Source organism: Gasterosteus aculeatus, chromosome 9 (genome assembly GCF_964276395.1).
Source record: "Gasterosteus aculeatus chromosome 9, fGasAcu3.hap1.1, whole genome shotgun sequence".
NCBI lineage: Eukaryota > Metazoa > Chordata > Actinopteri > Perciformes > Gasterosteidae > Gasterosteus > Gasterosteus aculeatus.
This window is the reverse complement of record NC_135696.1, coordinates 20,968,197-20,996,074: the sequence shown is the minus strand read 5'-3', so window position 1 is coordinate 20,996,074 and position 27,878 is coordinate 20,968,197. Positions and strand designations below refer to the sequence as shown.

The 27,878-nt window shown below is 45.9% G+C and overlaps 2 protein-coding genes across 4 annotated transcripts; both read left to right on the top strand.

Annotated features, from left to right (window-relative positions):
• The first annotated feature begins 150 nt into the window (after positions 1–150).
• On the top strand, positions 151–20,907 carry myom2a (myomesin 2a). 3 transcript variants are annotated; one of them, XM_078079782.1, is made up of 37 exons: positions 152–283; positions 846–971; positions 2,234–2,326; positions 2,557–2,695; positions 3,142–3,296; positions 3,514–3,606; positions 4,797–4,885; positions 4,960–4,998; positions 5,083–5,247; positions 5,387–5,548; positions 5,747–5,888; positions 6,066–6,265; positions 6,347–6,400; positions 7,373–7,500; positions 7,988–8,171; positions 8,914–9,088; positions 9,419–9,540; positions 11,478–11,665; positions 12,963–13,089; positions 13,185–13,363; positions 13,673–13,787; positions 14,469–14,628; positions 14,822–14,928; positions 15,014–15,058; positions 15,159–15,295; positions 15,986–16,130; positions 16,359–16,418; positions 16,558–16,625; positions 16,729–16,842; positions 17,123–17,210; positions 17,522–17,560; positions 17,750–17,855; positions 18,337–18,500; positions 18,657–18,693; positions 18,794–18,816; positions 19,618–19,673; positions 19,751–20,907. In XM_078079782.1, exons 2-37 carry the CDS (start codon positions 868–870, stop codon positions 20,282–20,284), a joined length of 4,536 nt encoding a protein of 1,511 aa, XP_077935908.1. In that variant the 5' UTR covers positions 152–283; positions 846–867; the 3' UTR covers positions 20,285–20,907. The 3 variants fall into 3 exon arrangements, with proteins under 3 accessions (XP_077935907.1, XP_077935908.1, XP_077935906.1); XM_078079780.1 differs by lacking the exons at positions 6,347–6,400; positions 7,373–7,500; positions 7,988–8,171 and having other exon boundaries at positions 6,066–6,277; XM_078079781.1 differs by lacking the exons at positions 846–971; positions 6,347–6,400; positions 7,373–7,500; positions 7,988–8,171 and having other exon boundaries at positions 151–283; positions 6,066–6,277.
• A 347-nt stretch (positions 20,908–21,254) lies between these two features.
• Positions 21,255–27,160, top strand: LOC120824583 (uncharacterized). Its single transcript, XM_078079783.1, has 4 exons — positions 21,255–22,421; positions 23,444–23,608; positions 24,355–24,479; positions 24,660–27,160. Exons 1-4 carry the CDS (start codon positions 21,978–21,980, stop codon positions 26,635–26,637), a joined length of 2,712 nt encoding a protein of 903 aa, XP_077935909.1. The 5' UTR covers positions 21,255–21,977; the 3' UTR covers positions 26,638–27,160.
• The last annotated feature ends 718 nt before the right edge of the window (positions 27,161–27,878 follow it).

Genomic DNA, 27,878 nt, shown 5'->3' with positions numbered 1-27,878 from the left:
TCTGAAGGGCAGAAAATGAATCCATAAATGTAATAAACGCAGCAGGTGAAACACTCCTCTAAATAGTTCAATCAAATCGAACGTGGGATGCACACTCGTCTTCTCCGAAGTGCAGAATGGGGACAAAATGTGGGGGTAAATGCTATATATAGTCTTAAGTGCGCCCATACATGGGGTGGAAGGGGAGCAGCGTTCCCCCTGTGAGAGGGTAATATTTGTGTAGAGCTTCCCAGGCGGCATCAGGCTGGTCTTCCACCGCTTTGCGCTCTTTTAATCCCTTTGGGTAAGTCACTTTTCTTCATTTTAACTTCACCGGCGGGGCTCGTTCCACCGTAGAGCGGGACGAGAAGCCGCGAGGTCTTCTGCTTTAGATGATCTGATGTTCCTCACGTACCAGAGCTGTGACAGGTGGCCGAAACATCACCGTCACGTTGAAACAATCACGCTGACGTTTGCACAGCCGCTTCAGTTAACGAGTCCTGTTTGATTTGATTTCGTGTCGTTCTTTTAATGAAATGAAATGATTTTCTGAGTCCATGGGACGGATCTATTGGAGCTATTCATAGCTGGGTGAAACAGAGCTCCGCGATGGTTTGTGCTGAGACGCTCATGTGATATTAACCTGTTTATATCGGTGTTGTTACACGGTTACTACACATGTTATGAATGTTCCTGGAGGAGAGCGACGTGAAACACACTGTAAGGTACGACATGTGTCCACACGTCTCCCAGCGGGGATCACAGAGACGTCAGGGGGGGGTAAAGAAGGGTGGAGGTGACATCTCCTGGCTAACACTTGTTTGGTGTATCCCCCCCCCCCCATTCCCCTCCCCCCAACTGGCCAGCTGTCCTGCAAGTGTTCCCGTCATGGCTTCCAAAGTCACAGTTCGGTCTAAGAAGAGCCAGGTCAAAACCGATTATGCGTACCATCACACTAAATGCGTGCACAGCGTGCAGCAGACAGCAGCGAGGTAATGTGTCCGGGGGGGTCGGGGGGACAGGTGGTCCGCGCTTCCTGGCTGGCTGTCCATGTGTCCCGGGACGCTGTGCATGTCGGGGGGGGGGGCCCCGGGCCCCACGTTTGAGCACAGGGACCTGCCGATGACTCAGATCCTAAAAACGAGTCAAAGCGCTTTGACTCTTCAGGCCTTTTTCACCGTTTTTTCTTCGTTGGGTTTCATCACAGACGAGATTCTTTACCTGTTCACAATTATCTTAAGAAGAAGCAGCAGTTTGGTATTTAAATTCAAGCCAGTGATTAAAATCATTCACATCTAAAAAACGTATTGGTAGACACCATATATGTGTGATATGGCAGCTTTAGAGAATTGTAAATCTCAAATATGATTAAAACAGAAATCGTGGAATGACATATTCGAGATGTTAACAGAAAAATATGCCGTGAAGCCGGCGATACGATACGTGACCCGATGAGGGGGTTGGGAGTCAGTACTTTGCACTTTTTAGAATGTTATTAAAGCATAATTAAAACGCGTTGTAAATGTTTTTCTGGTCTACAAACAGCGTTGTATTGATCCTGACCGACATCCAAACGTGTCTCCGTCTCCAGGCAGCTTCCCTGTGTGTGTTTTCCGCTCGTTGGCTGCAGAGCGCTTTGCAGAAGCTTCTCGCGCTGCCCGGCTTGGTGCATGAAGAACATGGCGATCACGCTAGAACCGGACGTCTCCGGTTTGTCTTGTTTAGAGACGCCATGTCGTCATGTGGCCTCCTGTCCGCACCCCGTGAGCCCGAACCCGGTGGTCGGAGGTGTAGATGCTGACCTCAGCGCTCAGAGGGTTTGTTCTAATGGTTCATGGAAAAAACAGTATTATTATTATTATTATACAGTATTTTCCATCAATTTGATGAACTAAATGTTTGCTTTAAGAGGTTTTGGATGACTTTTCTGTCTGTATGTCATAAACAGGACATTTTAGCACATTTATTTGTTTGAGTTGATTTAATAAGAATACTTGATAGTATAGGAATATGTTGACAATAAAAGAATAAATTGGTGGAGAAATGATTTTGTCGACCCTATAAAAAACAAGATAATACAGATAAAGAGGCATCTGTGGTCATCTGTTTCGTTTTAGTTCTAATTTTCCTCTCAGCTGGATGTCAGGAGATTTTAGCGCCGTGACCTGCTTCTGCTCGACTAAAACCAGAAAGTCCATTGTGGTGAAATGTCCCTTTAATGTCTGCTTCATAACGATGGCCCCCCTGCCGACAGGAAATCAAGCTCTTATTCGGGTAGCCAGGTGCAGGCCCAGGCCACGGAGGCTATGGCGGAACCAGCCTACACCATACCGGTGTTCCGGCAGAGGTGAGTCCCCATTGGCTGCTGTCACGTGTCGGGCTATTTTAGGCGTAAAGGGTTTTTTTCTTGGCTAGCGTTGACAGTAAACGGTTGCCATGGCCGAACAAAGCAAGAAAATAGCAATTAAATTGAACCTATTCTGCAGAACTGTGTTCTTTGGATTATACGCTTAGCCACACATTTCCTTTTTGCGTCTCGTGTTGGTTAGCGCGTGAACTCAAGCTGTGTGTTGGTAGGACTGCCGACGAGGGGACGGAGGAGTACCAGCGCGTCAGCACCAATGTCGGCAAAGGACTGACCGTCATCCAGGACGAGCTCCACAGGATGAGGATGGCCACCAAGGCCACGGTGGAGAGTCTCGCTCTCCAGAGAGAGGTATTCAATGCTGTCATAATTCACGTGCGTCATTAATACTACTAATGCAACCAGATCCAAGAGTCATCAACTGCCAAGGTGTCTGATTTTACAAAAGCTAAGCTGATGAAAAGGTTTTTATATTGCACGTATGCAGATGACACTCGACTGTACATTTTTCCATTGCACACCTCCTTGTCTTGTTGATATTTAGTGTATATCTCAAAAACACGTTGTAGGATGCAACATGTCCTCCAGTTCAATGGGCACAACAATGCCATGGTGTTGGTATGCTAATGCTAATGCTAATGCTAGTGCAGTGCAGTGTCTTGAGGATCTATTAGAAGTCACTTAGTGGGGAAGAGGCTGAACCATTCACTACGCCATTATGAACTAACATGAACTGAGGACGCTGTGTGGGCGTGGAGGAGTTTCACCACGTGCACCCTGCTGTGACCCCCCCCCAGGTCAAAGAGATGATGTACAGAAGGGTGGACACCTCAGAGGAGTTCCAGAGGATGCCGGACTTCCTGGTGGCCCTGCGGCCTCACACCGTGTGGGAGAAGACCCCCGTCAAGCTGTTCTGCACCGTGGAGGGAACCCCGAAGCCGGTCGTCAAATGGTCAGAATATTCTCCTCAGGGCGTTCTTCTTGTGCGGATGTTCATTCAAGGAAAATAACAATGCTTTGTGATGGTTCTTCCTTCATACCGTTTCTCCATTTTGGAGACCTTCTCTTTTGATCCCGTTTGATCCTTAGCTGTCGAGGTGCATCGTGTACTGCACAGAGACTCACGTGTCCCCATAAACTCGCTGGTTTTAGCTGCTGACTGTCTGCAGGTACAAAGGAGGAGTGCCCGTCGACCCGCTGAGCGCCCCCGGAAAGTACAAGATCGAAAACAAGTATGGAGTCCACGGTTTGATCATTAGCAGGTACGGCGAGAACACTCTGATGACGTCACACTCTGATTACATCACACTCAAATGACATCACACTCAGATGGAAGTTTGACATATGTGCATTCATGCAATAATGTTTGAGGCACATTTTGACAAGTTGTATTCATACAGCCCATTTTATACACATTTATATTAGTGTTATTATTCAAGTTTAACATGAACAACAGTATAAAATACTGTAAAAATGTAATTCCATTAAAAACAGAAAAAGAAGAATAAAAGATTTAAAATAGACATTTTGAAATAAGAATAAGGGTATCCAATAAAAATGGACAGAAGACACAAGCAAAATGAAATTTAAAAAGAAAGCCAGACAGAGACAGAAATCACCCTTTAAAGAAAGGGAGAGAGGGAGAGAGAGGAAGAGGACTCTCAGATTGACGCCTGGCGGTTTTCCATCTTCGAGACTCGTCAGCTGTTCGTGTCGAGCTGCTGACTTCTGCGTCATTCGAGCCACGAATTCCTCCTACGGCTCCCCCTCCCTCCCCCCCTCCCCCTCCTCCCCCTCTCTCCCTCTCTGTCGCTCTCCACCCTCCGTCATTACATTACTGTTTATTCAAAATTCAATTCAATTCATTTTATTTTGTATAGCCCAAAATCGCAAATTACAAATTTGCCTCAGAGGGCAAAATCTACTCATTCAGTCATTCAGAGGCCGAAGTAAGAACGTACAAGTAGTACAAGAGCATCGGCTTAAAATAGAAAAGAAGAATAAAGTAGTCCTGTGTGGTGGGGAGGGGGTCACATTTCCCCCATTTATTCTCACCCTCCTTGATAAACTAAATCAATAAAAAATATTTTTAATACATCTAATCTAATTTAAAAGTCATTTCAGTATCATATTCAAAAATGTAAAAAAATAAAAATACAGAAATGTGATACACACAGTTGAATGACATGATTTCTGAATAGTGTTTCAACCTGATTTCTTCAAACTAAGTCTTCTTCATCACTTTCAAAGCATTGGCAGAATGAGAGAAGCTAAAACGGACAACATGGACGAATGCGACACCTTATTATTACCTTAAGAAATTGTTTAAACAATTCTCAAGGTTTTGCAGAATGATGAAGTGCTGAACAGATATTTATTGGACATTCAAGTGTAAATCTATGTACATGTACATGTAGTTTGACACGTCTTCGTGCGGGCCGGGGGGGGTTAGGTGTGTTGTGAGCGATACCGCCGAGTACAGCGCTGTGGCCACCAACCCGCACGGCTCGGCTACCAGCAAGGCGACCGTCACCGTGAAGAGTAAGTCCCTCGCTCTGCACGATAACGTCCTCCGCCTCACGTCCTGTCACACGTCTCACATGTTTCCCTCACAGGACCGGCAGGATCCGGGGAGTCCTGCCTGCTTGGGTTAGGTAAGTGTGAGAGGGGCCAGGACACAGGACAGAGGACGGAGACCAGACAGATATTAACTCCTCCCCCCCCCCCCCGCCGCTCAGTGCCCCACCTGACGGAGATCCACGCCAGTAAGCTGGAGGTCAGCCTCCTCGACCGCTTCTCCGTGAGCTTCGGGGTGGAGGGCGGCTCCATCAGCCTGGCGTGCACCATGGTGGTCGTCCCCGACCTCCCCAACGTGCCCCCCCTCACCCAGTGGTACAGAGACGGTAATTCATTCGTTCGATGCCTTGCTCCGGGACACATCGGCAACGTTATTCTCTGCAACGATTCCGACGTGATGATGATTCGATCAAAGCGTTAATCACATATATTTAATTGGGCCTTTATTGCCCCCCTCCCTCACAGACAAACTGCTGACCGCGGGGCGCCTGGCGGAGATGTCGGTGGGCGGAGGAGCGGCCCGCCTGACGCTGCCCCACCTGGCCAAGGACGACGAGGGCCTCTACACCCTCCGCATCTTCACCAAGGACGGCACCGCCGAGCACAGCGCCTACCTCTTCGTCTCAGGTTTCCTTCCTTCCACGCGTTCACCGGAACACGCCGGGGATCAGCATGTGATCCTCGAGAGACAAATGAGCCACGACGACTCAGCAAATATCAAACCAGGAAGGAGGACGCGCAGCGTTTACTTGTGTATTTAAAGTGTTTCTTTGTTCCCTCCCTCCTCCTTCCCCACCTTATGTCCTTGTTTCCTTGCCCCCTTAGATGCCCCCCCCCCTGCGCCCGGCGCCCCCGGCGCCCCGATTGGCGCGAAGGCGTTTGATGTCAACGCCGACTACGTCCTGGTTGCCTGGAAACCGCCAAACGCCGTCAACGAGGCGGCGATCAGCGGATACTTCGTGGATCGGTCAGTCGGCGTTCGATAAGTTTAAATCTCTATGATGTCGTACTTTGTCGATTTGAGATCACCTGACTGTGATGTTGTGAGTCTCACAACGTGCAGGTGTTCAGGCCCCACCGGACATGAGATTGTCGTTGTGGTGCCGGTGATGTCATCACACTTATGATGTCATCCCCCCCGTAGCTGCGAAGCCGGCAGCGACTCCTGGGTCCAGTGCAACGACGCCCCGGTGAAGGTGTGCAAATACCCGGTGCACGGCCTGAAGGAGGGCCGCTCCTACCGCTTCCGCGTGCGAGCCGTGAACAGCGCCGGCGTCAGCAGGCCGTCCCGCGGGACGGAGCAGGTCACCGCCCTCGACCCCGCCGAGAGCGAGAGGCTGCAAGGTAGCGAGGAAGGTAAAAACAGCGCACGCCGCGCCGGGGCGGCCTCGGCCTCCTAACGGGCTCCGTTGTGTCCCGCCGCAGTGATTAAGATCGAGGGGAAGTACGACGTAGTGATCAAGGCGGACGACCTGGAAGGTACGCTGGGATCAGGCTTTGAACCCCCCCCCCCCCCGCCGCACTGACAGGCGCCTCCCCCCTGAACCCGTCAGCGCCGCCCGTCACGTGACCCTAAGCGCGTTCACCCGGTTTAACCCCCCTCTAACGTTCCTCGCAGACCCTGAGGCGCGCTGCACCTTAATCAACAAACAGGAAGTTTAACCGCACAACTCTGAAAAGTGAGCCGTTACATCACGAGAGAGGAATTAAATCTGACATTTCTCTTGTTGGCCTCAGGATTCATTTTATCAGGAGGAATAGTGAGAGAAAGGAACTTTTTTGAGGTAATTGTACTATATTTTAACCATGTTTTTTACTATTGTTAACACCGAACCTTTACTTTGTAGTATTTCTAGTTCCTCTGCCACTGAGATTGTGACATTAAATCAATTTTTGTCCTCATCATATACTTTATTCATCAGTTATTTTCATATTTTTCATAGAATTCTGTGATTAATCCAAAATATTAGCTTTGAGATGCCGATTTTTTTCCTATTCTCTTAATTCCCTCAGTGAAACACACTGACGTCCTCTCTAAAATGTCCAGATCAAACCCTGACAGCGATCATGAACCCGACTCGGATCTAAAACTCCCTCCTAACCTCCACCTTCGACCCCCCCACACTTTAACCCACTGAAGTGGCTTTGAAGTGGTTTGTTTCCGATTAAAACACTCAAAGTGTCCAGTTTCTCCTTTAACCCCCAAAACCACAAAGCACGCCGCTGTTTCTTCTCCGAGGCTGTTGTAGACGTCCACATCCACTGTAAAACTGTCCCACCGCAGGTCCTCTGGAGGCCGAGAGACAGAAGCATTTTCATGAATTATGAAAACAATATTCTGCTCTCACCCCGCTTTATTTATTACACGTCTTTAAAAACAATGTGAGACTTCTGCAAGCGGCGCCGCTGTATGTCACTGTCGCCCCCCCACCCCCCCAACTCCCCCTTTAGGCTACATCACCATCCCGGCGGCGCCCACCGACGTGCACGCCGCCGAGCTTTTTAAATCATACGTGGTGCTGAGCTGGACGCCGCCCAGCCCGCGGGGTCGAGCCCCGCTGTGGTACGTCGTGGAGAAGGTGCGTGCTGCCCCCCCCATCCCCTCCCCATCTCCCCCACCCCTATTCCATCCACGCAGAGAGGACACGCCTCTTAACCTGCGGGGCCCTCCTCAATTAAACAGAACGATACTTCATGGCTGCACATTAATCCAACGGGGACTTCACCGGACGGATTAACCGTCAGAGGTTAAGAGGTCACGTAAACAAGTATCGTCCGAATAAGATCAATCGAAGGGTTTGAACATTTTAACATCCGTTCAAACCTTATTTGTCTCATTCATTGTGTTTCTTTTTCTTTTCCACACCATTGCTATTGTTATTATTATGACACACACTTTATACGAATGCTTTGCTTAAGCCGGGGAAAACCCGACAAATCCAGAGTTGAGCCCCAACTATGCAGCGACATAACCTCCCCCCCCCCCAGCACCTCTTTGTGTTTAAGCTGCATTGCTGAGGTTGTCCCCCCCCCTCCCTCCCTCCCCCCCGCCGGACTCTCCCACAGTGCTTAGCGGGCACTGCAGCTTGGCAGCGGATCAACACGGCGGTCGAGCTGCACTCGCCCCGCTACCCGGTTTTTGATTTGCAAGAGGGGCAAAGGTACCGCTTCCGAGTGACCGCGGTCAACCGGTTCGGCTCCAGCGAGGCCTCGGAGCCCTCGGAGCCTGCCCAGAGGGGGGGCGAGGACGGTAAGGCGTGCAAACACGTCCTGACAGCTTTTATGTGATATCTTCATTTCGCCGTACGCTCCCCGGCGGTTTCAAACAACCCAAATCGCCGGAGGCTTCCTGAGGGACTTGTAGTTCATCTTGGTTTAAAGTGCGTTCGTTGAGCTCTGGTGGACGTGCGGTGTGTTACAGGTGCTGGGGGGCCGCTGGGTACGTACAGTTCAACTTAAACACTGATTCACGCCATTGTGACCTCACAGGTCCCTTCACTCCTCGCCCTGGGGAGAGGATTCAGTATATATGAATATATATATATGTCATCCTATCTCCATCAGGCTCGTATCCCAGCATGCATTGTGCAGCCTTATTATTGGTGTGTAGCCGCTATTTGGAAACAAAAGATATTGTTGTTTGTTTTACATCACAGTCTCGCATCTCTCAAGTCAAATGTTCTCTAACTTCACGCTTCTGTCACGGATCCTTAAAACAAAACCACACATGTCATGTTCCACCCCCACCCCCCATTTGTTGGTCCTCCTGACGCTTCTTTGTCTTTGCACGTTTAATAGTTGTCGGTCATTGTGACCTGCAGCCGCTCACTTTGCAGAAAGCATAAACACGGTTGTGCGTTTGATTCCTGTGATTGACAGCTGCCCCGACGCAGTGCAGCGAGCCCCTCGTTGACTCTGTACAGATGTTCACGGGTCCTTTTCCCTAAGATGTCCAATGTGTTCTCACGTCTACATGTCACCCCCCCCGACAGGCGTCCCCTCTGCTCCCGGTCAGGTGGTGGCCACCAGGAACACCAAGTCCTCCGTGTTCGTGCAGTGGGACCCCCCGAGTCATCCGAAGAACCTGGTGGGCTACTACATCGACGCCCGCGTCGCCGGGACCAAGGACTGGTTCCCCTGCAACCACAAACCCTTCAAGCAATCCAGGTACCCCCCCTCAATGAGGTCCACCTGCAGAGGAGGGGTCTCGACACCTGTGAAAGCTTTTGTTGTATCTCAGAGTTCTTTTGGAGTTTCTGGGCCAAAAAGGCCAGTGTTCTAAGTGACGACACAAGCTGATGTACTGGATGGATTTGTCCTAATTCGACTCGTTGATCATGTACAAATGTTACGTATTATGTTTTAAAGTGTCTACGGAGAGAAATAATTTGCATACACATGAGTAATGTTGGCAACACTATTAGGCACGAAAGATCATGGTGACTGTGACTGAAGACATAATGTGTGTGTGTGTCTGTGTGTGTGTGCGTGCTTCAGGTTCGTGGTGCACGGGCTCATCCCAGGAGAAACCTACACGTTCCGCGTCCAGGCCGTCAACGTGTTCGGCCTCAGCGAGGAGTCTCAGGAGTCCTCTCCCATCTCCGTGGAGCCGGCCCTCTGTAAGAGACCCCCCCCTTTTCCTAATATACCTTTATTACAATATACCTTTATTACAATATACCTTTATCCTAATATACTTTTATTACAATATACCTTTATCCTAATATACCTTTATCCTAATTTACCTTTATCCTAATATACCTTTATTACAAATACCTTTATCCTAATATACCTTTATCCTAATTTACCTTTATCCTAATATACCTTTATTACAATATACCTTTATTACAATATACCTTTATCCTAATATACCTTTATCCTAATTTACCTTTATCCTAATATACCTTTTATACAATATACCTTTATCCTAATATACCTTTATTACAATATACCTTTACCCTAATATACCTTTATCCTAATATACCTTTATCCTAATTTACCTTTATCCTAATATACCTTTATTACAATATACCTTTATTACAATATACCTTTATTACAATATACCTTTATCCTAATTTACCTTTATCCTAATATACCTTTATTACAATATACCTTTATCCTAATATACCTTTATTACAATATACCTTTATCCTAATATACCTTTATTACAATATACCTTTATCCTAATATACCTTTATTACAATATACCTTTATCCTAATATACCTTCATCCTAATATACCTTTATCCTAATTTACCTTTATTACAATATACCTTTATCCTAATATACCTTTATTACAATATACCTTTATCCTAATATACCTTTATCACAATATACCTTTATCCTAATATACCATTATTATATTATACCTTTATCCTAATATACCTTTATTACAATATACCTTTATCCTAATATACCTTTATCCTAATTTAGCTTTATCCTAATATACCTTTATCACAATATACCTTTATCCTAATATACCTTTATTACAATATACCTTTATCCTAATATACCTTTATTACAATATACCTTTATCCTAATATACCTTTATCCTAATTTTCCTTTATCCTAATATACCTTTATTACAATATACCTTTATACTAATATACCTTTATCACAATATACCTTTATGCTAATATACCTTTATCCTAATATACCTTTATTACAATATACCTAACAATATATAACTTACATTATAATTATAATATAACTTTATCCTAATATACCCCTATTAAAATATACCTTTATCTTAATATTTCTTTATTATAAGCTCTGCTTAAAGACTTACAGAGTGAAAGGTAAACGAAGGGGGTGATGGGAGGTTGATGGTGATGTCATATGTTGTGTTCATTGTTGTGTTCATTTCATCACTCTATCCAGGCCCGGGGGGGGAATATGGTACGTAGGGAAACAGCTGATTTCCCCCCTCCTGACTCCCTCACTTTGTGCACTGTCACTGTGCATCGTGAGCTTTAATCACATGTGAAATGTCACAGTCAAAGAAAGATGGTATTTTGTTTATGTTCAGTTATGAGACGTGTTTATTTATTTGATATATTTAACACGTCCACATCTATATACATTATGAACATATTCACAATGTGTTATCATCTGCATACAGCACTGTACAATTATAGTTATAACCACTCAGAGAAAAATGCTTTATAGCAACAACACATTTAAAAGCTTTTTTATTGTGTCATATAAGGTCAGGTGTCATCCTATTAATAACCGTCTAATAATAATAACAATATCTAAGACAAACAATTGTGAACTTTAATTGTTGGTCTTAAAGTATTTCTTCATTTGACCTTGTAAGTTACTATAATTTGGTTTATAATGTGTAATCATTACTGATATAAAGTGTGTGAGTATAATGTGCTATAAGCAGAGTTTAACATATTGTAAGTATGATTATAATTCATTATGGATACTTTCACTCTCACAGTAAAGTCAAATAGTGAAACACGGATGTTTTTCTCACGTACATACTTTTTAAAAGCTCTTAACGGTTGTTAAGCCTCTGATATTAAACATAAAGGTTCTCTGTGATGCAGCGACTCCCAGCGCTCCGTTCGGCATCACCATGCTGAGCTGCGACGGCTCCTCCATGACCTTGGCCTGGAAGAGCCCCGCCCACTGCGGGGGCTCCAAGATCAACGCCTACTACATCGACAAGAGGAACGCCGACACGCTGCTGTGGAACGAGGTCAACATGACGGGGGTCACAGAGAGGCTCTGCAGCGTGAGTGGGCTCATATCACACTGCATGGAAACAATCACCCTGGATTATTGAACCAATCACACTGGATTATAGTAACAATCACACTCTGTATTATAGAAACAATCACACTCTGTATTATAGAACCAATCACACTCTGGATTATAGAAACAATCACACTCTGTATTATAGAAACAATCACACTCTGGATTATAGAAACAATCACACTCTGGATTATAGTAACAATCACACTCTGTATTATAGAAACAATCACATTGGATTATAGTAACAATCACATTGGATTATAGTAACAATCACACTGGATTATAGAACCAATCACACTCTGGATTATAGAACCAATCACACTCTGGATTATAGAACCAATCATACTGGATTATAGTAACAATCACACTCTGTATTATAGAAACAATCACATTGGATTATAGTAACAATCACACTAGATTATATAAACAATCACACTGGATTATAGTAACAATCACACTCTGTATTATATAAACAATCACATTGGATTATAGTAACAATCACATTGGATTATAGTAACAATCACACTGGATTATAGTAACAATCACACTGGATTATAGAACCAATCACACTGGATTATAGAACCAATCACACTCTGGATTATAGAACCAATCACACTCTGGATTATAGTAACAATCACACTCTGGATTATAGAAACAATCACACTCTGGATTATAGAAACAATCTCACTGTATTATAGAACCAATCCCACTCTGGATTATAGAAACAATCATACTCTGGATTATAGTAACAATCACACTCTGTATTATAGAAACAATCACATTGGATTATAGTAACAATCACATTGGATTATAGTAACAATCACATTGGATTATAGTAACAATCACACTGGATTATAGAACCAATCACACTCTGGATTATAGAACCAATCACACTCTGGATTATAGAACCAATCACACTCTGGATTATAGAACCAATCACACTCTGGATTATAGAACCAATCACACTCTGGATTATAGAACCAATCATACTGGATTATAGTAACAATCACACTCTGGATTATAGAACCAATCTCACTGTATTATAGAACCAATCACACTCTGGATTATAGAAACAATCACACTCTGGATTATAGTAACAATCTCAATGTATTACAGAACCAATCACACTCTGGATTATAGAAACAATCACACTCTGAATTATAGAAACAATCACACTGGATTATAGAACCAATAATACTCTGAATTACAGAAACAATCACACTCTGGATTATAGAAACAGAGACTCTCTCTTTTTCTCGCTCTCTCTGTATCTTCAGATTGACAATCTGACGGAGGGAGTCTTCTACGAGTTTAAGATCCAGGCCGCTAACATGGCCGGTGTCGGCGTTCCCAGTGCTCCCAGCGCTCCGATGAAATGTGAAGCGTGGACCATGGACGAGCCAGGTGGAGGACCGCCGCTGCTTCTACAATAATGACAACAATGTGCAGACATCGTTCCTTTCTGCTCATCTTCCTCTTATTCTACGCCCGTCCTCCAGGCCCGGCCTACGACCTGAGCTTCAGCGAGGTCAGAGGTCAGTCCCTGGTCATCCTGTGGAAGGCTCCGGTCTACACCGGGGCCAGTGCAGTGACTGGATACGTGGTGGAGATGGCCAAGAAAGGCTCATCGGAGTTTGCTACTCTGAACCAGGAGGCCGTGAGCCATCGTTACCTGCAGGTAGGAGGCCGGCAGAAGTTAACCAGGCCATCGAACAGAACTCCGTTTTTAACTAGAATATAGACCGAGGTGACATCACACAGACCCTCAGCCCGTCTGACCTGCTGCAGTAGAAATAGTCTAAGAACACTACCGCTGTCCTCCACAGGGAGCGCCAAAACCACCGCCAATTAAAGCCAACAACGCAACGGGGAAAAAAATGATGCTTTATATCTCGTCTTTAATAGTTTTGCTGTCAATGAAAACATCCGCGCGGAGCCTGTGACGTTGTGCTTCCGTGGTTACCGTGGTTACCGTGGTTTCCTGCAGGTCACTGGTCTGGAGGAAGGGGAAGCCTACGTCTTCAGAGTCCGGTCCATCAACGCCAACGGGGTCGGGAAACCGTCCCAGGCGTCTGAGCCGGTCTGTGCCAAAGCTCTGCCAGGTAACCACCACTAAGCACCACTGGTTTGTTCTGGGTCACACCTTGTTGTGTCAACAACAACAACAACAACAACATACCCTTCTCTCACGTCACTCCATCTCACTAAACACCATTTATAGTTACAGAGACGCGCTTAAACATTGACATCAGTTCATTTTGTCAAAATCAAAATACATCAGAGAGCTTTACAGTCTGTAAACACGCGACGTCCTCTGTCATCAGCAAAGGAAAAATCCCTTGTGATTAATCTTTAAACCCACAGAGGCCTGGAGACATTGAGTGTTTACAGGTAGTAATTGAATATTTAAAAGGTTCACAACTGAATTTCAGCTATAAAATACGATAATTATCAATTCCGACTTCTGAAGTTTAAGTAGTAGACTTTTATCTTAGTTATTAACCCATTAATGTCACCATATTACCTTTACATTCAAATATTGCCTCAATGTCACAATGTTATTGTATTATTATTAATATACCCAAGTAAAGTGTACAGTATTTGTACTTTAAATTCAGAATTGATTGAATCTTAAATGTGCTGGGAGAATATTTTCTTGGCAACACAAACATCCCAAATAATTGGAGCACACATTTATTTGGGGAATTGTTGACAGATTGGGGCAGTTGTTTGCAGCGGGTCATTTTGTAAGATGTACACATAAATGGTTTTATTGGTCTCAGGCACTCAGGAGCTGGTGGCCGGCGTGGACGAGGAGACCGGAGACATCTTCCTGTCTCTGGAGGCCTGCGAGATCTCTGAGACCTCCAAGTTCGTTTGGTCCAAGAACTACAGAGCCATCGGCGACTGCCCGAGGGTCGCCGTCACCACCAAGGGCCGCACGTACGTGAGAATGCAACCTCACGTGTTTACTCATATTTATATATATTATTATTTATATATTTATATCACAATTATAAAACAAATAGTTTGCCCCGGTGTTATTCTAGCTTAGACTTTTAACGGATTTTAACAGACTTTTAACGGATTTTAATGGACTTTAATGGGTCTTTGATGGATTTTATTGGATTTCCAGCTCCAGGCTGACTTTCACCAACCCGGACAAAGACGACCTGGGCCGGTACTCCGTGGTGGTCACGGACACGGACGGAGTCTCTGCCAGCCACACGCTGACTGAGGACGGTACGCCGGCCCCTCCTTTATTGTTGCTGTTGTTGTTGTTGTTTGTTTTCGGGCTCACGTTTGTCGTCTTGGATCCATTCCACAGCCCTGAACACGATGCTGGAGCTCAGCTACGCCATCCAACACCCCGGTGAGTACCGTGCTCCTCCTGTCTTCACCTCCACCCCGTTTCCTCCGGATCCTAATGTGTGTGTGTGTGTGTATGTGTGTGTGTGTTTGTTCCCGTGCAGTCGTTCCTCTGAAACACGGCCTGAATTACGAGGTTTTGGAGAAAGGTCACGTGCGTTTCTGGCTGCAGGCCGTCAAACTGTCGCCCTCTGTGTCCTACCGGGTCATCGTCAACGACAAGGAGGTCCACAGCGGCGAGGTAACGCGAGCTTTGAGAGTTTGGATGTTTTTGAGTGAGTTCTTCTCCGTAGTCGGCGTTTTGCGGCTGTGGATGGAGCTCTTTAAGCCGAGGACCTATTTTAGACACATAGAACAACAGATATTAGCTCATGTTTCTGATATATTTACTATGTTTTAACTACTTTATCTTGCCGACGGACTGATTTCTTTGCTCTCACCAGACCACCAGACTCCATTCACAAAACCAGTGTTTTAAGCTTTAAGATCAAAGGGTTCTCGTGGGACTTCTGTGTTTTAATGAAATGTTGCGCATTAAAGTGTCACAATGACACAAAGTAATAACTAACTAACAGGCCGAGGCAACGGAGGAACTCCAGAGTTCTACACGGCCTGTTTTTGTCAGTGGAGTCTGTTGGCTGTGAGGAGAGCAAAGATAACAGGGTGACAATGAGATAAAGCACAAAATATTCTAAATATAGCTTCCACTTACACAACCACACTCCAAAACACCTGTCTTACTCCTTCAGTACGAGTAAGTAGAGAACAAATTGACTTCACTGCAGTTATTTTAGAGCTCTAGTTACTTTATGATAAAGTCTCAGCCTTCAGGTTGATCTCGGCGCCGTGACAAGGATTCACATGGTGACCACCAGGATGTAAAGGCGGACGCTGGCCGTATGGTGGATAGCAATCGTTTCTTCCCCCTCAGAGCATCAAGATCAGCCACGACGTGGCCTCGGGGGTCATCCAGATGACGCTGGATCACTTCACCAGAGCCAACGAGGGAACCTACACGGTGCAGATCCACGACGGCAAGGCCAAGACGCAGAGCTCCCTGGTGCTGGTGGGAGACGGTGAGTCCCGCCGGAGTGAGAGAGGCAGTTACGGGGGATTTATTCTCTCGGGGCGCAGCATTTATTTAAGGATGTCCAGAATGCATTTTGTGCCAGTCTCATCACACACTTTTTACATGAAATGAAATCAATGGTGGAAAGTAACTTTACACAAGTGCTTTAATTGAGTATAACTTTCATTCAACTATACGATTATAGAATATAGACGACTGTTTTCCCCCGTTTCAGTGTTCAAAGCTGCTCTGAAGGAGGCCGAGTTTCAGAGGAAAGAGCACATCAGGAAGCAAGGTAACTACACGTCGCCATGGAAACCGTACCAAACATCGCTTGCACAATCACAAGCTTTTCATTGCATATATATATATATATATATATATATATATATATATATATATGTATATAATATTGCTGCTCCTCTTCACTTTAGGTCCACATTTCTCTGAGTATCTGTACTTCACCGTCTCTGAGGATTGCACCGTCATGCTCGCCTGCAAGGTACAACTTTAATCACCAGCTACAAACAGTCTTTCCAATTGCTTCTTTTTATTGCAACATAACAAATGTGTTTTGTTTATTTGTTTGTTTGTTTGTTTTTTAGGTGGCCAATGTGAAGAAGGAGACGTCCTTCCACTGGTACAAAGAGGACGATGAGATTGTTCCAGAAACCCCAGTGAATGTGATGTCTGGAGCCGTCGCTCTGCCCGTCCCCATGGTAACCACTGCAGCATCCACGCCTACGCACACATCTACATCTGTACCCGTGTACATAGATACACACGGACATGCAGGAGTGTACATACCTTGTATAAGAGTTGAAGAAGCTAAAACTCAACAGAGTTATAATTACTTACATAATTAATACTATTAATAATCTCTCTCAATAGCGTATTTTATTCATATGTTCAGGTTTGTATTTATATGTACCTTTGTGTACAGATGTTTTATGTACGTGCAGCTTGTTGGTATGATAAGAATGTTGTTGTTTTTTCCAGTTTTCCAGGAAGGATCAAGGCGTCTTCAAGGCCGTGCTCAGTGACGACAGAGGGAAGGACACGTCTCTGTTTGACATATCAGGCAACGGTAACAATACAAATGCTCTTCAGACACTTTTCCTACAATACATGCAGTTCAAAGGGTTTTGTATTCAGAGAAATCTGCCACTGTACAGCTATTTATATTTTTGTGTGTGTTTAATTTCTGATTTACCTTATTTTTGATACTTTATTCTTCCATAAATCAGCCTACTGTTCATCCTCTGTGGTGTCATGTGGACGTGTTGCAAAACGTTACTGCTTTATTAAGCAGAAGAATTTAAAATCAATTCTAGAAGATTTAGATTTGTAGTTGTGATTCCTGTTATAAAGTATAACGTACGTGTGTGTGATTTTCAGTGTTTGATGACATCATCAATGCCATCGCCAAGATTGCTGGTAAGTTTGATTAGCTGATCAATATAATGTGATCAAGGTGTCAAAGAAGTCATGCAAATCTTAAATCATTTCAATTTAAATAAATATCATTTGATACTAAAACTCTACCGGAAATGGCGGAACATAAATACACCAAAGTGTACCGTGTAATGCAACGTTTGCCTGTGTGACCTGCGGTTGGTCTTGCAGGCGCCTCGGCCTCTGAGCTGGTGCTGCAGTGCACTCCGGAGGGCATCAGGCTGCAGTGCTACATGAGCTACTACACAGAGGAGATGAAGACCGTCTGGAAACACAAGTACGGTTAATCTAACACAACGCCCCTCCCCTGTTTTTATTCTGTAGTTTATGGGTAGTAAATATCAGTGTCACTCATTTAGATATCGATCACTTGAGTTCAATTTAATGAGGTCGCTCTTCTCCCTTTGAAGATTTTGTGTCCAATAATAAGTTCTAACAACTAGAAATGAGTTTGTGTTTCGACACTTTTCCTGCTCTGGAAGTCAATGGTTATTACAACATAAAAAGGGTCAGTCAACGCTGCTCTAGTGGCGTTAGAAGCGTTTATGTGTCTTAAAAAAGCATCTAAATGAGCAAAGTACTGTTCATTTGTGATGATTATCTTTCTGTGTTAAATAAGTTTTATAAACATTTATTTTCTGCAACAGTCCAAAATGAGGGAACCAGTATGACGCTTCCCATTAGCTTCCATCAAAAGTCACGTCTCCCGGTAGACGTTTCCGAGTCTGCCCCTGTGACTTGTGATGAAACGCCTGCAGGGAGAGTAAGATCGCCTCCTCGGAGAAGATGCGGATCGGAGGCACGGCGGAGATGGCCTGGATGCAGATCTGCGATCCCTCCGACAAGGAGAAGGGCAGCTACTCCATCGAGATCTCAGACGGCGTGCAGACCCACACCAGAGCCTTCGACCTCTCCGGACAAGGTAACGAGATATCTCGATATGTGACATCGAAGGGTATTATTTTATATTTTAGCTTTTATTGTATTTATTGTTGCATGTATTTATATATTCTGATATTTGAGTTCCTCTAAAACCTTTTCTGAGATGAAAGTCCCGAGCTCACTTTTATTTTTGCAGCATACACCGACGCCTATGAAGAGTACCTGAGACTTAAGTGAGTTATTTGAAAAGAACACTAGGTTTTTAACATTCATATTTTTCTGTTACGTCCAAATAATTGTAATCATTTCTATATTGATTCTTTTCTCCTTTAGGGCAGCCGCATTTGCTGAGAAGAGTGAGTATATTATTAGTTGTTAGGGAGATCTTATATCAAATGAATGAATATTTTATTTGTTGGAAATATTTCCAACAATAGATTATTTTTTAGGTCAAAAACCGTTGTTTTTTCAAAATGTGTTTGAAAATGTCATGGAAAAATCAATGTTTAAAAAAAAGCAAAATATATTGTGTCAAAAAATGTCATGTGAAAAGATATAAAAAAAAATATTAAGTCAGAACTTTTAAAAAAGAAGTAAAAATATATTGTGTTGAATAATCTAATGGAAAAAAGTTAGAAAAAAAGTTTTTAAAAAATTCAAAAAATGTTTGGAAAAAAGTCAGATTATGTTGTGACAAAAAATGTCATAGAAAATAAAGTAAAATAAAATACGGTCATAGAATTTGTTATTTCGAAAAAAAGTTCTGAAAAAAAAGTCAAATTCTAGTACGTTGACAAATATGTTGTCACACGGTGTAAGTTTTGTGAATTTTTTTTGTAAAACAGTCAAAATATGTTTTGTCAAAAGATGTCATGGAAAAAGTAAAAAAATATGTAATTTAAAAAAAGAATCTACGGTTTTGAGAAAAAAGTCTAATTATGTTAAGTTGTCACAGACCAAACAGTCAAGATGTTTTGAAAAAAATAAAATATGTTTTGTTGAAAAATGTAATGGGAAAAGAAAGTGAAAAAATATTATGTCTAAAAATAATTTGGAAAAAAAATCTGAAAATAGTTTTGGTCAAAAAATGTTTGAAAAAAAAGTGAAAATATGTGAAAAAAAGCCAAAGTCACTAACCTTTTGCCCCCCTCCCGCAGATCGTGGCAGAGTGGTCGGCGGCCTTCCTGACGTGGTCACTATCATGGAGGAGAAGGTGAGGATGTTAAATCAATACAAACAAACACACTGCTAATGGGTAACATGACATCATCATACGTTCACCCCCCTCAGTCTCTCAGCCTGACCTGCACCGTGTTCGGCGAGCCGACCCCCGAGGTCTCCTGGTTTAAGAACGAGCAGGAGGTCGCCTGTAACGAGCACACTAAGGTCACCTTCGAGGGCGGCAAGTTCGCCAGCCTGTTGATCAACAAGGTCACCCCCGACGACTCGGGAAAATACAGCATCAACGTGCGCAACAAGTACGGCGGCGAGTTCGTGGAGATCACCGTCAGCGTGTACCGGCAGGGCGAGAAGCTGCCCGAGCCCAAGCTGGGGCAGCCCAAAGCCCCCGCTGCCCCCGCCGCCGCCGCCACCGCCACATCCCCGCCGCCCAGGTCCCCGGCAACGCCCTCCAAGACCCCGACCCCCGCCCCTTCTCGGATGTCCATGAAGAGCCCGACTCCGGCCTCCACCCCGGTGCCCAAATCCCCCACCCCGACTCCCAGGTCCCCGGCCCCAAAGTCTCCGACCCCGACTCCGTCTCGTGGCGTCAAGTCGCCCACCCCGCCCAGATTCATGAAGTCCCCGACCCCGCCGAGGAAGTAGGCGATGGCGGTGAAAGGGGAGGGTTCCGAGTAGTAGCATGAGTGTGAAACCAGAAGGTGTTAAAGTTTAAGTAGACGTAGCAACTGTCAAAAGTCCCACATCTGGAACCTCTGGAGATTCTTGGGATTAACATCAATCAACTGAAACAGTCAGCGAAAAATGTTTATGTTGAGTGTTTTAAAAGCTGCACTTTGCGACGCCGGTCTAAAGGATAACTCCTGTTAATTACACATTTTTAATTCCTATCAGTGACATCACTACGACGGAGTCAGACGCCGAACAAAAACCTCTGAGTTTAGACCAACTGATTTGGAAATGAAAGTCTCGAGTGTCTCGAATACCAACGACATCCCCGTCTCCGGTGATTACAGTTTACCTGGTGGGAACAAATTGTAGAAACAATGACCAAAGCTCCGGATATGAGATGAAAGTTGTAACTAACAGGAAAGACCTTTTGGGGTGACTGATACCAGGTACCAGATTTAGCTCTCGCTCCGGGTTGGTGATGTTTTCATCACCTGGAATAAAACAATATTCACTTCCTGCCCTGTTCTCTGTGCCAGTCTGTGACATGTTGCCCCCCCACTGTGCTTTGTGATAGCAATAAACTCTCGACCTCCTTCCGATGTGTTTGTGATTCATCTCTTCTATTCATTGTTTTGGATTCAGCCCTCAGAAAGAGGACGAAGAGGTGATCTCATCAGCTTTTCTTTGGGTCCTTTCTGGTTTACTCAGCGTGAGATTTAAGAGGTGGTTCAGCTGATGTGGACTGACCTTTTTATTTTCTATTGTGGAGTGTGTAGAAGAGCTTAGCGACGCATTCGGCTGCTTGCAGGCCGCCCTGTGGTGAGCACTCCCGCTGGGCTTCCCGTTCACTTCTTCTCTTCCAACTTCCAGCCGTTGCAAATATTTGTGCGTTTTTTTCTCCATGTGCAGAACTAGACAATCTGTTCGTAAAGACTCAACGCATGGAAACCGCTCAGACATCTGGCGGGACACAGCGAGGCCCTGGTGACAGCTGGGAGAAGACAAACCGTTTAAAAGGGCCGAATGACAACACCGACGTAACACGGGTCCCGCTGAAGCACGCGTGTTGTGTTTTGCTGTGTATTTTGGCTCAAGTGCAGCTGGATAGCTAACCGAAAAAAAAACCTGCTCCCGCTCACCGAAACCCAGGTGAGCTGAGATGGGCGGGGCTTAGTTAGCTGTCAGCGGAGCCGACTGAGCAGGTACGACGAACTGTTGGTCACACCTTGAGTGCAGCGCACACACACACACACACACACACACACAGACACACACACATAAAGGCTCGCTGGACGCTTTGACCGTTTCTCTCATTCGGGACTCTGCATGGATTTCTCTTTCCTGTCATGAAGTAAGTCACTTTGAGGCTCTTTTTTTTTTATCGCGATGTGTCGGGCGGCGGCGCCTCGTGCTATTTACCCACGTACCTGTGGTGAATCACACCTGACAGACTGGTTCCAGCATTCTACCCTTTGCATAACGTAAACGGCTTTTTGACACTCACGGCGCTTGACGGTGGGTTTGCTTTTCAGTGTGAACATGCACGTTCTGTGACACGCGACTTGTCCCACCAAAGGTAAAGGAGAGGCCTGCTGCTCGTTGAGGTCTGGGGGGCACGGGGAGGCGGGAGGCGGGGGGGGGGGGGAGGGGGAGGGATCCGGCATCCATGGAGTCCAACCTGTCGTGCCTGTCTTCGCTGAAAGAAGACACCAATCCGCTGTACGTCCAGCCGCATTACCGAGAGTCCTACCGCCTGGCCATTTACGCGCTGCTCTGCGGGGGCAAGGAGGCCTACGAGGAGTTCCTCCGCGCCGAGCAGATCGGCCACTTCCTGTCCGAGGAGGAGATCCTCTACGTCTTCCAGCATGCGGAGCTGCCGGCGGCGGACGACCCCCCTCCCGCCGGCGGTAAGCAGGTGGAGGACCGGGCCGGCCCCTCCACCTACTTCCCGACGGAGTCGGACGAGGAGGTGCCCGACCTGGAGCTGGGCTGGCCCCAGGTGGCGCTGGGGAGCGAGGACACCAGCATCAGCCTGCTGTTCAACCCGCCCCGACGGAACACGCCGACCATCAAAGAGGTGGTGCGCAAGCAGATCCAGGAGGCGAGGCAGGTGAGAAGCCGATACCGTTAAATGCTACAGAGTGGTGTCGTCCATCGGCGAGGGGGGCGGAGGGGCGGCGCGGATTCCGCTCCCGGTCGGTGGTTTCACACATCACGGCGTTTAAAGCACACGGTGGAAGGCCTTGCCTTTCGCTCAGAGAGAAGATGCACATCACGCTACACATTTCTCTGCGCACACAGCGGGCCTCGTTTACTGAGCAGAGAGAAATCAATACCGCAGTCTAAAAATAGCCCATTGGAGGTATTAGACGTGGTGCAGTTTGACCTTCAGCACGCGCTGAGGCGGTTTCCGTGCGACGTGAGAGTCGATACGCAGTCCAAGTTCATGGATCTCTGAGTTCCAGTATCTGGGCCGTACACGCGAGTGAAGGGACAGGCGCTCTGTCTCTGCTCAGCTGCACAGAGGCGAAGAGACAAATCGCCACCTGTGACGAGAGCTCTCGATGGAAAAGGTTCACCCGAGAGCCGCGTTTCCCTTTAGGAGACGTGACGTAAGCCGACGTGTCTCTGCTTGATTGTTCTCTGCATTCAACTTCAACCACACCTCTTTTGACTCAGCTATCTGACACAACATGTCTGATCAATAAATTAGCTTGTAAAGTCGTATTTGAGGCAAGGAACTCTTTAATAACATGATATTTCTGTCTTGAAATATCTTAACTGATGTGTTAGAGCAGATTAAATCTCCTGCCTTGAGATGCATTTTAGGTGGTTAAGCTTGCAGTACCGGTTTTAGTTCTGTGCAGGAAAAGAAGAGAGCATTATTATATCCATATATATTTCTTCATTCACACAATAATATATATATTTTTTTAACAAAAATAAAATCTTGAAAAATATTTTTAAATGATTTTGAAATTAAATTTTAAATCTTTTGTATGACACATTCCGCCAGCTATTTAAATAAATAATATATGGATAATTCAAATATCTTCTGACTTGTTACCTTTGGGATGAAATGAATCATTTTACATTTTTTAAACTTTTCCAAATGATTTATAATGTCTCCAGGTCATCGCCATAGCGATGGACGTCTTCACCGACCTGGATATTTTTAAAGAGATCATCTCTGCCGCGCTGAGGGGAGTGATGGTCTACATCCTCCTGGACGATTCCAAGTTCAGGAGCTTCCTCACCATGTCACAAAGGGTGGGCATCAACGTCCAAGACTTCAAGGTGAGAAGAGACACAACGAGTGTCTCTCGTTTTAACGTGGTGTTTCTCTCCTGACCAGCAGGGGGCGACTCCTCCGCTTGCAAAAATACAGAAAAGGTCGAGATTCTTTAAAGCTCCTTGAGAAAACGTTGTTTTTCATCTAATGTAAGATGTGACCGCTCAACTAAACAGACACGTCATAAAATGTAGATAGATCTGATCCAAGAAACATTGTCCTCCCGCTTCCTTCGCCAGTGTTTACCTACATTCGTATTCCACCCGCAGGTGCGTTCAGTTGGATTAAGTCTGATATTTTGCTCCACACGCCCTGCGGAAAACGCTGTCATTTACCAGCGTTTTCCAGCCACCTGGGACAGATCACGTTGACGTGGCCTGATTTTCCTGTTAGACAACCGACATCTGAGTCAGACGGTTGAGATGTAATGGCTTAGCTGGTAGCCACGTAGAAAAAGACACCCTGACACACAGGTTTGGTCATGTTGAGGGTGTCCTGTTTTCAGGCTGATGCTTTGTTTGTGCTGGATTCCCGATATTTAAATCATCTTTGCAGGGTGGACGGGACGGGGATGCTGCCATGGCGACTGTTGTAGCGGGCGTAGTAGTGTACAGCTAGTTAGCTGATTTTTGTCAACTATACTACCCAGGATTTAAAAAAATTCCCTATGATGAATCATAAAAGAGCCAGATTGAAAAGGATTTTTTTATGGCTCTAACTTTGTGATTCCTTTTGTTTGTCTCTGCACCAGAACATCCGTGTTCGGACGGTTTGTGGGCAGCGGTATCAGTGTCAGTCCGGGGTGAAGTTTCGGGGAGATTTGGAGCAAAGATTTCTTCTGGTGGACTGTCGAACAGTTGTGTATGGAACATACAGGTAAGTCAGTCGTTCCTTTGTCTCATTTTCATGAACAATTAAACCAAAACAGAGGCCAATATTAATCAAAAATAGTCTTTACAACACCCCACCATCCCGCCCCCCTTTGAGCCCTGTGAAGATCTTTTCATCATCATCCTCCTTTCTGCTCGCACTGATGACTCCATTTTTCCTTTTCAGCTACACATGGTCCTTTGAGAAGATCAATGTCAGCATGGTCCTAGTGATCACTGGTCAGCTGGTCGGCTCTTACGACGAGGAGTTCCGCAGACTGTACGCCCGCTCCACGGTTCCCACCATCCTCTCCAGGGAGAAGGTGTCCGTCCAGTACCTCAGAGACGTCGTGGCCCTGCAGAGCCCCAATTCCAGCCACCTCTCCCTGCACCAACTTCACATGCAATCAAAAGTGACGCAGGGCACGTGGGGCGCTCGGGACGACCGGTTCAGCAATGCCGCTGCGATGACCCGGGGGCTGAGCGTGCAGGAGAGGCTGCACCAGTCGCACTGTTTCGACATGGGGAACCTGATGAGGGGGCACAGCTATGGCGGAGAACTGCAGAAGTTGAGCCCCCTGACTCGACTGAGGATGGGGACCAAGGACATCGGAGCACACATTAATCCAGAGAAGACGCGACCCAACCAAAGAGGGGGCGGCGACCTACTGAGACCCAACAGGTCTTCTCAGCACCACCTCAGGCACCAGAACCGCTACGGAGCAGACCAGAGCCTGATCCCGTTCAACTCTGAAACCTCCCTCAACAGGTGGAAGATAGACACGTACTTCAACGACAGCGGCGCGCCTCTGGATGCGTCGTGCCACGCCATGCCATCGATGATATCGCCGAACGGGAGCCACACGGGCCTGAACGAGCATCAGACGCAGGTGATCCACAACAGGTCGAGGGACATTAAGTCCAGGCTGGAAGAAGTGAGGCAGAAAAGGCTTAGTCTGCAGGACTGCACCAATCTCAGGCACAGCCAAGAGTCCCTGAGGTCTGCTTACCAGGAAAAGACCAAATATAAGCAGAGTTTGGACAGGAGGAAGGCTGTGGCAGACTCGAAGCCAAATGCGCACAACGAGCACAGCAGGGATCCGGCCGACCACAAAGACAGCGAACGGATGAAGGTAGCGGACAAAACTCCTCCCAAAGGGCAGCGCTCTGCCTCCCAATGCGACGGGGCCACAGCTCCAGATCGCAAGACAATGCAGGCGTACGACCGGCACGAGACTCCCTCCGGGGCGACCTCGGCCGCTGATTGGGACGTTCCACAAAATGATCCGATGCCCAAGCTCTCTCATCTCCAACACCCAAGGACGATGTCCTTAACCGAGATTCCGGAGGAGAAGGGGGAGGGCTTACCCGTCAACAGTTCAGACTCGGCTGCGTTGAAAGAAGGACGTGAGGAGGTTTGCAAAAAAGAAAAATCTGTTGAGTGCAGCGTACCCGCAGACTCACAGCTCAAGGATCCGGACGGAGGAGGCCTCGACTCCATCAGCAAGGCGGGAAAAAGCTCCGTCCCTGCTACCCGGGAAAGGAAGAAATCCACATCCAATGAAGTACAAACTGTCTCGAAAATCTTAAACCCTTTTGCAGGATCTCAGCCCTCACTGGCAGATAAAAGTGGTCAGGTGGAAAAGAAGAAAGTCTCGGGCCAGGAGCCACTGCTTCAAAGGAAGCATTCCCTGAGGATGAAAGTCTCGTCGCTGCTTTCGCAAGACGAAAAGAAAGTGCACAAGAAAGAGGAGAAGTCCCTCCAAAGAAAGGCCTCGCTGAGATCCCACGCGTCCCGCGCCGAGCGATCGGCTGAGACGGGCCAATCGCCGAGCCTCTCCCAGTCGCAAAGCTCTCTCGGCGGCCCGGCAGAGGCCGAGAGGCAGAAGTATCCGTTCCTGAGGCTGACTCCTCAGCGCTCCTCCAGCAAAAGGAAGCCGAGCCCCTCCGGGGAGCCGGCGCAAGGCGCCCCAGGAGCCAAGGCAGCCGAGAAACAGAGGGTCTACAGTCGATTCGAGTATTTGCTCAGTTCCGACGGTCTTCCTCTGGAGGGTGATGGGCGCTCCTCCCAGAACAGGCAGGACTCCACGCATCAGAGCGCCGCCGACAACAAACTGGGACGCTTCATGCAACGAGTAGGAAATCTAATAGGCAAGAACAAGTGAGGGCCACAGAACCAGAAGACGGCCGCCGCGCCGAAGGTACTCAAGGTGCACGACCCAGGGGTTGCTTGTGGATCTATTTAGACCCCCATCCAGAGACATTGGATGGATTTATTCCATTATTGTCAACTCCAGGAGGCCGGGCCATATGTTATGGTGTTATGAAACACGTTTTTGTTTCAAAAACGATGATCAAACATGCAGGAAAAAGAAAAACCAAAAACACAAGCGATGGATCTCTAATACAACATGAGTGCATGTCAAGGGATCGGATATATCTTGCTGAGCTTGCCTTCCATTCCGGGCTTCATGTGCAGTCTGAAATACCTCAATTTTGATAAACAGCTAAATGACTATCTTCAATGTGATGTTGGTGTGTGCTCTGATCCTGGAAGATATTTCCCACAATGCTACACATTGTGTGTTTTAACCTTTGTTGGATATTAGGGTGGAGGCAGTCGATGTGATCATATCGGTGGGGTTTTGAAAATCTTTGTGAAAATAAATGTCAGTATTTTTATTGAGAGTGTTTTGTCTCTTTGAAAGTTGAGTTAAAGTGACATTTTTCCAATAAAATACAAAAACATATTGTGTTTAGCAAATCCTGATACCTCTTCTCCCCAAAAAATCCCATCAATGGTTATATATATCATCACCATTATCACACATATTATCACACACATAATCCTGCTCTGTATAGTACAAAATAGTCCCCAATAAATCCACTATTTCTGAAAGAAAAAACAGTAATTTGCTGTTTAAAGGAATCTACTGATCCCTTTATTTAAATGTGAAGTATGTATTTTTGTTCCTTTGATCTCTCTATAAAGTGAAATGGGCTCGGGGAGTTCGGGGAGCCGAATTATCGCATCATGGATGGTTTTGGTTTCCATGTAATTTGTTGACAATAACACAACAGAGACAAACAACGATGTCATATATCTGTGCACATAAAAAGGAACATTATCTGCCTGAACGGGAAGTTACACAATATCCAGGGGAGACTTCCCAAGAGGAGGCAATTATCATTAAACAACAGGCAGTAAAAAACACCCACAAGATTAAAGATGGAGAGACAATATATTATTGTATGACAACAAAACTTGTTTGCACATTGAGGAAGTCCATCCATCCATCCATCCATTGTCAAACTGCTTATCCTGCACACAGGGTCGCGGGGGGGCTGGAGTCCATCCCAGCCAACTTCGGGCGATAACATTGAGGAAGTACTTAAACCTTTATTT

Bases quoted from the DNA above. Each gene is read 5' to 3' on its own strand.
- myom2a (XM_078079782.1), top strand. From the start codon at position 868: ATGGCTTCCAAAGTCACAGTTCGGTCTAAGAAGAGCCAGGTCAAAACC. The intron at 5,248-5,386 runs GTAATTCATTCG...CCTCCCTCACAG, and splicing joins CACCCAGTGGTACAGAGACG to ACAAACTGCTGACCGCGGGG. The intron at 15,296-15,985 runs GTAACGCGAGCT...CTTCCCCCTCAG, and splicing joins AGGAGGTCCACAGCGGCGAG to AGCATCAAGATCAGCCACGA.
- LOC120824583 (XM_078079783.1), top strand. From the start codon at position 21,978: ATGGAGTCCAACCTGTCGTGCCTGTCTTCGCTGAAAGAAGACACCAAT. The intron at 22,422-23,443 runs GTGAGAAGCCGA...TAATGTCTCCAG, and splicing joins AGATCCAGGAGGCGAGGCAG to GTCATCGCCATAGCGATGGA. The intron at 24,480-24,659 runs GTAAGTCAGTCG...TTTCCTTTTCAG, and splicing joins GTTGTGTATGGAACATACAG to CTACACATGGTCCTTTGAGA.